At 42.2% G+C, this 7,667-nt stretch overlaps 2 protein-coding genes across 2 annotated transcripts in view; one reads left to right on the top strand and one right to left on the bottom strand.

Annotated features, from left to right (window-relative positions):
* The window catches only part of LOC106511134 (mitofusin-1), a gene marked incomplete at its 5' end in the record, with an annotated part of 15,323 nt that extends 8,754 nt beyond the window's left edge, over window positions 1–6,569 (top strand). Inside the window, 10 exon segments of the mRNA XM_013999881.1 lie at window positions 225–292; window positions 459–580; window positions 645–771; window positions 970–1,074; window positions 3,219–3,321; window positions 3,402–3,619; window positions 3,690–3,791; window positions 4,389–4,585; window positions 4,660–4,794; window positions 4,943–6,569. Coding sequence (XP_013855335.1) covers window positions 225–292; window positions 459–580; window positions 645–771; window positions 970–1,074; window positions 3,219–3,321; window positions 3,402–3,619; window positions 3,690–3,791; window positions 4,389–4,585; window positions 4,660–4,794; window positions 4,943–5,009 — 1,244 coding nt within the window.
* A 461-nt stretch (window positions 6,570–7,030) lies between these two features.
* The window catches only part of LOC106511135 (PEX5-related protein), a gene marked incomplete at its 5' end in the record, with an annotated part of 7,681 nt that continues 7,044 nt past the window's right edge, over window positions 7,031–7,667 (bottom strand). The window contains 1 exon segment of the mRNA XM_013999882.1: window positions 7,031–7,667.

The following is a 7,667-nucleotide window of genomic DNA, read 5'->3' on the forward strand; positions in this document are numbered from 1 at the left end:
GTGAGACAGGTGAGACAGGTGAGACAGGTGAGACGGGTGAGATGGGTGAGACAGGTGAGGGTAAACCAACAGCAGGGAAATCTAGCTGACAGAAAATAATGACCAGCCCTCGACTCAGGACGGAAGAATTAGGACTGGATCAGGAGTTTAAAGATAACTGGATCAGGATCTATGAAGACCCTCCAGTCTTTAACCTGTTTGTACTGACCCTGACCCTCCTGCAGGTGGTGCACTGGCTGAAGGGTTCCATGAGAGGCTGAGAGAGTTCCACAGGTTTGAGAGGACCTTTGAGGTAGGAAACCACAAAAAACAAAAATGGTTTTAAAGTTTCTGCAGCAGAACTTTGCTGAGACTTCTGAAGGTCCAGTCAGGATAAGGACTTGTCCTTGTGGAGGTGTCTGGTCTCAGTGCGTTATTGACTGGTTCCGACCCTGTTCAGCTGGACCTCTGTTCTGCAGGAATTCATCTCTCAGTCAGCAATCCGGACAAAGTTCGAGCAGCACACGGTCAGAGCGCTGCAGATAACCGAGGACATCAAGGCCATCATGGACGCCATCAACATCGCCTCTGCAGACAGGAAGTAAGTAGAAGAAACTGATTGTGTCCTCTGAGCCTGAGCCAACCTGACCTCTGATCTCTGACAGGATCTGCTGCCTGGAGGAACGGGAGGAGCAGCGGGACCGATTGGACTTTGTCCGAGGACAGATGAACCGTCTGAGCGACAGCATCAAGGACAGGATCAAATCTCTGACCGATGATGTCACTGCTAAGGTACACAACTTCTCCAACAGGTACAGGAGTCAAATGATCCCAAATTACAGGTACAGCACCCACATGGTCTAGAAYCTCAGGTAAAGGACCCACCCAGTTCCAAACTGTTCCTCCTTGACTTGTTTAGCTAGAGGCRGTGTTGAAACAGGAGGGTTCAGTGTTTCCATGGTAAAAACAGCCAGTCTTCTCTGTGGTCAGGTCAACTCGGCGCTGTCAGATCAAATTCGCTTACTTCCAGTTCTGGTGGAGGAGTTCAGAGCCGACTTTAGTCCAACTACAGACACTCTGGAGCTCTACAAAATGGTAAGACCCAGATTATCACAATAACAATGACAGTTCAGGTGTTCAGGGTCATAATCAATACATGACCAATGACTGATCAATACCTGGTCAATAACTGATCAATACCATCACCAATGACTGACCTGATCAATTCCTGATCAATGACTGCTTAATACCTGGTCAATAATTAATCAATACTTAATTAATGATGGATCTGTACCTGATCAATACATAATCAATTCTTCATCAATGACAGATCAATACCTGGTCAATAAATGATCAATACCTAATCAATGACAATCAGTTATTACTGACAGTTCCTCGAACTCTACTTAAGAAGAAAGGAGATCGAGCTTTTTCTGTTGCTGCTCCTGTTTTATGGAATAATTTACCTTTCCAGATTAGATCTGCCCACAGCCTGGATCATTTTAAATCGCTTCTTAAAACTCATTTTTATTCTTTGGCATTTAATTGATGTATTGTTTTTTAGCTCTGTTTGTCATTTGTGTTGTTCTTGTACAGCACTTTGGTACATCTTTATGCATGTTGTAAAGTGCTATATAAATAAATTTGACATTGACATTGACATTGACAATGACAGATCAATACCTGATTAGTACCTAACCAATACCCAATGAATACATGATCAATGAKTGATCAATACCTTATCAATACTTAATCAAAACCTGAACAATGACTGATCAATACCTAATAAATACATGATAAATACATGTACAATGACTGATCAAACATAATCAAGACATGATCAATATCTAATCAATGACTTATCAATACCTTATTAATACCTGAAAAAAACCTAATCAATACATGACCAATGGCTGATGAATACCTGGGCAATAATTGATCAATACCTAATCAATGACTAATCAATACTTGGTCAATACCTGAACAATGACTGATCAATACCTAATGAATACATGATCAAAACCTGAACAATGACTGATCAAAACATGTTCAATACATGACCAATGACTTATCAATACCTGGTCAATAACTGATCAGTACCTAATCAATCACTGATCAATACCTAATCAATTCCTGGTCAATGACTGATCAATACCTTGTCAATAAATGATCAATACATAATCAATGACTGATCAATACCTAGTCAATTTCTGATCAATGACTGATCAATACCTGGTGAATAACTGATCAATACCTAATCAATGATTGATCAATACCTGGTCAATAACTGATCAATGACTGATCAATACCTCATCAATAACTGATCAATACGTAATCAATTCCTAATCAATGACTGACCAATACCTGATCAATACCTAATCAATGTCTGATCAATGACTGATCAATACCTGGTGAATAACTGATCAATACATAATCAATGACTGATCAATAACTAATCAATTCTTGATCAATGACTGATCAATAACTCATCAATACCTGAACAATGGCTGATCAAAACACAATCAATGAATCATCAATACCTGGTCAATTACTGATTAATACTAATCAATACCTGATCAATGACTGATCAATACCTAATAAATACATAATCGATAAATGATCAATATCTGGTCAATAACTGATTAATACCTAATCAATACCTGATCAATGACTGATAATACCCAATCAATACATGATCAATACCTGATCAATACCTGAACAATAATCAATACCTGATCAGTGTCTAGAAAACTGATCAATAACTAATCAAAGACTGATCAATACTGAATCCATACATGATCAATACCTGATCAATAACTGATCAATACCTAATCAATGAATGATCAATACTTATATCAAAACATGATCAATGACTGGTCAATACCTGGTCAGTAACTAATTAATACCTGATCAATACCTATTCAATACCTAATCAATGACTGATCAGTGACTGACTAGATAATGGTGAGTTTTTCCTACAGAACATAGAAGCAATCAGAATCCTGGCCCCACACGGGGTGCCACTTTTTTAACATTTCCTGGTTGAATTTATTTTCTGTTTCTTCTTAACCTCTCAGAGTTTGGAGACTTTTGTTTTCTTGCAGCTGGTCTGGGATCAAACAAAGATATAAACTTTAAGCTTCTTGAGTTTCTGAACATTTTATATAATATTGTCCTGGTGGAACTGTCTCTCCTCTCCTGTAGAAGCATCAGTCTCACATCATTCAGTGTTTTTGCAGAAGCTGGTGCAGCATGTGGATGACCGGTTGGTGGGCTGTTTGTCTCACTGCTGCTCCATCAGMATCCTCAGAGACGTCAGCGAGGTTCAGAGACACATGATTGGTACAACCGCTTCTGTTTAGGTTCTCTTTCTCCATAAATTCCACTCAGATCAGTACTGATCAGGTTTGTTTGTCCTGCAGACAGCGTCCGTCCTCTATTGTCTCTTTCCGTCCAGCAGCAGCTCTCTGCTCCATCCTCCTCCTTTCAGATGACCTATGACCTGGGCCTCCATGCTGTCTGTGCAGACTTCAAGGAGAACATCAACTTCCAGTTCTCTCTGGGCTGGACCGCCCTAGTGACCCGCTTCATTGGAGCTGCTAACGCCCGGCAGGCGCTGAGCGGCGAGCACAGCCTGAAGGTTAGGTCAAATTCTACTAGAACTTACAGTACTGTCCAGCTCCAATGAACAGACGCTGCTCTGTCTGCAGGATGGGTCCACCTTCAAAGACAAGATGGTCATTTCCATAGCAACACGTCTGGTCTCCATCTCCTCCAGAGCATCCATGGCTGTGCTGGTGATCGGTGGAGTGGTAGGTCTAAAAACAGGGCAGGAGGTGACCTGAAGAGCCCGCTGTTAACCAGTGCAATTAGTTATTGGCAGTTAGTTATTAGCAGTTAGTTAAAGTAGACTTGGACTGTTAGTTAAACTAGTTAGTGACACTTAAACTAGTTATTAACTATTAGTTAAAGTAGACATTGACTGTTAGTTAAACTAGTTATTAACTGTTTGTTAAACTAGTTATTTACTGTTAGTTAAACTAGTTATTAACTGTTAGTTAAATAGACATTGACTGTTGGGTAAACCATTTAACTAGTTATTAGCAGTAAGTTTAACTAATTATTGACAGTTAGTAAAACTAGTTATTAACTTTTACTTAAATTGGTTAGTGACAGTTAAACTAGTTAGTGACAGTTAAACTATTTATTAACTTTCAGTTAATGTAGACATAGACTGTTAATTAAACTAGTTATTAACTGTTAGTTAAACTAGTTATTGATTGTTAGTTAAATAGATAATGACGGTTGGGTAAACTGGTTAGACTAGTTATTGACTATTAGTTAAGATTGTTAATAAAACTACACTAGTCTGAAGATTTGAACCGTACCTGCTCATGTGAATCATCCAGGTGTGGCGTTCAGTGGGGATACGTGTCATTGCGCTCTCTGTCTCGCTCTACGGTCTCCTCTACCTGTACGAGAGGCTCACCTGGACTGACGCCAGCAGGGAGCGAGCTCTGAAGCAGCAGTTTGTGGAACACGCCACCCACCGCCTGAGAGCCATCATCCCCATCACAGGCTCCAAATGTAGCCAGCAGGTCTTCAAGTAGGCTCCGCCCCCTCCTGACAATACAATGTTGCGTTTCTGTTTCTGTTTGTATTTGTTTGCTTGTTTTTCAGGGAGCTGTTGTCGACCTTCAGCCGGCTGGCTCAGAGAGTGGACCTGAGCGAAGCGGAACTGGAGGGGACCATCCGCCAGCTGAGCTTCAGGATCCAGAAACTGGAGAACATCCAGAGGAAGTCCAAGAACTTCAGGTGAGGYTTATTCAAGTTCTCCTGCTGATTCAACAGGTTTCTTCCCAATGTGTTGGACCAGTAGAACCGGTTCATATCCAGACCTGTCTGAAAGCCTGGACCAGAACCAACTGCTGACTCAGACCAGAATCTGATTTTTGCGTTTCAGGAACAGAGCCATGGAGCTGGAGGCTCAGCTGGAGGCCTTTTCTGCTCAGTACCTGCAGGAAAACTGAAGAAGAAAAATGTTGCATTCAAGGGCCTCCGGGTCAGACAAAGCTTTCACTGGTTTCCAGTTGTATCACTGAGTTGTCACGACAACAGAAGATGGTGGGAGTCTGTGATGTCATCAGGTTTTTAACTTCCTGAATCAGCTACTGGAGCGAGATGATCAGCAACCAGCTGATGATCAAAGATCAATTGATCCTATTTAAAGTGGACATATGATGCTTTTCACGTTAACATCATTCAGTTTGAGTTSGATGCTTTGGTCAGAATTCCCCCTTAAGACTCAAAATATTGGGGTGTACTCTGTACAGTCCGTGAGCCACGCGGACTCCGTGCATATTGTCCATGGACGTTTGAGACTTCATACTCGAGCGTACTGATCACCTGACAATTCCTTAATTTTTCACAATTTTAGTCACAGCATCAAGGATGAGGAAGAAATGGTGTGCATTTTAGCCTTAAAACAACAAAAACAGAACTTTATATTCMTTCATTGATGTAAAGTTTTTATGTTCTAATCTTCTCTGTCAAACACTCTACAAACTGAATCCATTTAGTCCACAAATGACAGATTCTCAACTTTATCTGCTTGGTGTCTCAACCAAAACTGCTCAATGTGAACTCGCCGGACAGTTTATTGTGTGACAACACAAAAAACTGATCTCTGTGTGGACTTGTACGGTGAACGTCCGCCTCGAGCCCAACTCGAGTCTGCATCGAGTCTGCCTCGAGTCTACCTCAAGTCTGTCTCGAGTCTGCCTTGAGTCTGCCCCGAGTCTACCTTGAGTCTGCCTTGAGTCTGCCTCAAGTCTGCCCCGAGTCTACCTTGAGTCTGCCTTGAGTCTGCCTCGGGTCTAACTTGAGTCTGCCTTGAGTCTGCCCCGAGTCTACCTTGAGTCTGCCTCAAGTCTGCCCCGAGTCTACCTTGAGTCTGCCTTGAGTCTGCCTTGAGTCTACCTTGAGTCTGCCTTGAGTCTGCCTCGGGTCTAACTTGAGTCTGCCTTGAGTCTGCCCCGAGTCTACCTTGAGTCTGCCTTGAGTCTGCCCCGAGTCTACCTTGAGTCTGCCCCGAGTCTACCTTGAGTCTACCTTGAGTCTGCCCCGAGTCTACCTTGAGTCTACCTTGAGTCTACCTTGAGTCTGCCTCGAGTCTACCTTGAGTCTGCCTCGAGTCTACCTTGAGTCTACCTTGAGTCTGCCTCGGGTCTACCTTGAGTCTGCCCCGAGTCTACCTTGAGTCTACCTTGAGTCTGCCTCGGGTCTAACTTGAGTATACCTCGAGTCTGCCTCAAGTCCACACTGACCTCTGTGGAGCAAAGTACGCTAGAGTATGTGGGGTCCTTTATTCTAACTTTACCAGGGCCTCTTCCACCTTACCTTAGGTTTGTCTCAAAGCAACTTGTTTTGAWACTGTTCCTTTAAGGTGCTTAAGGCCCCGCCCCCTCCAGCTCTTTCAAAAGCAAAGTGTAGAACAAGGGTTCAGGTTTTACCAGGCTACCCTACTCCCTGTATGAAGTGTGTACTCAGTTTGTGCAGGTTACAAGCATTAAAAATATGGAGAATTGGAACAGTAAGGGTTAATTCTTCCATTTGTGTGTTAAGAAGGTGGCAGTACGGTCTGAAATGTCCACCAAATGTATTTTTGCTGTCCAAAAGTCACTGCAGGAGATATTTGGCTGTTCGACTATAAAAGTTGACTTTGCAGATATGTCTCCTTTAAAGCTCAAACTTTCAGAAACATCAGTAAATTTAGCTGTTTCTCTAATGTTTGACCCAAAACCACGAGTCACCTGACGTCACCTGGACAGGTTCAGGATACCTAGACCATGACAAATGAGCTTAGTCTGATTGGCTGTTAGTGCAGACCACCTGTCTGGACCACCTGCACTCAAACATATAAAAACCCTTTAGTTTCAAAAACCAAACTGTCCTGAGCTGGACTTTAAAAATCTGGTGGTTCTGGATCTGCCACCAGAGGTCACTTCAGCTTTAAACTTGTACATTAGTAAGTAATCAGAGGGGACACAGGTGTGTTTCAGCTGTTTATTTCCATGTGATTATCGTCAATTTACAGCAGAAGCATGAAAACAGGAAATCGACCAATCAGATCATTTTCTTTCATCTGACAGAAGAACCGAGTCAGAACCAAAAGACCTGATGACAGAAACGGTTCTGTTCTGTTTGACAGGAAATAAAAACTTAATGTTAAAAACATTTCCCTGAGTCAATTTTTAACCTCTGAGCTTTGAGTCCTTCCTGATGCAAACAAAGTTTGAGTCAGTGACAAGGAAGAGAAGAAATATMCGGGACTTTCACAATAAAACAGAACGAGAGGTTTCAGCTTACATCTGAATGAACCAATCACAGGCCTGAACGCTGAATGACGCCCCCTGCTGGCAGAAACTGGTTCTGGTGTGGAGGTGATTTCTTCTACTGTTTGTGCAGCTGGAGGTCTCACCTCAGCGCTCCAGCAGGGGGAGCCGCTTTTCAACCTTCAGTCGCCAACATTAAAGAAAAAAAAAATTCATTATCTAAAAATTAATTGTTTTATATTTTCTGGCTTTTCTTAACATGATGCATTCAGGGTCAGATAAGATGCGTTCAAGTCTGATATGATGCATTCAGGGCCTGATATGATGTGTTCAGGGTTAGATAAGATGCGTTCA

Source organism: Austrofundulus limnaeus, unplaced genomic scaffold (assembly GCF_001266775.1).
Source record: "Austrofundulus limnaeus strain Quisiro unplaced genomic scaffold, Austrofundulus_limnaeus-1.0 Scaffold2537, whole genome shotgun sequence".
NCBI classification, from domain to species: domain Eukaryota; kingdom Metazoa; phylum Chordata; class Actinopteri; order Cyprinodontiformes; family Rivulidae; genus Austrofundulus; species Austrofundulus limnaeus.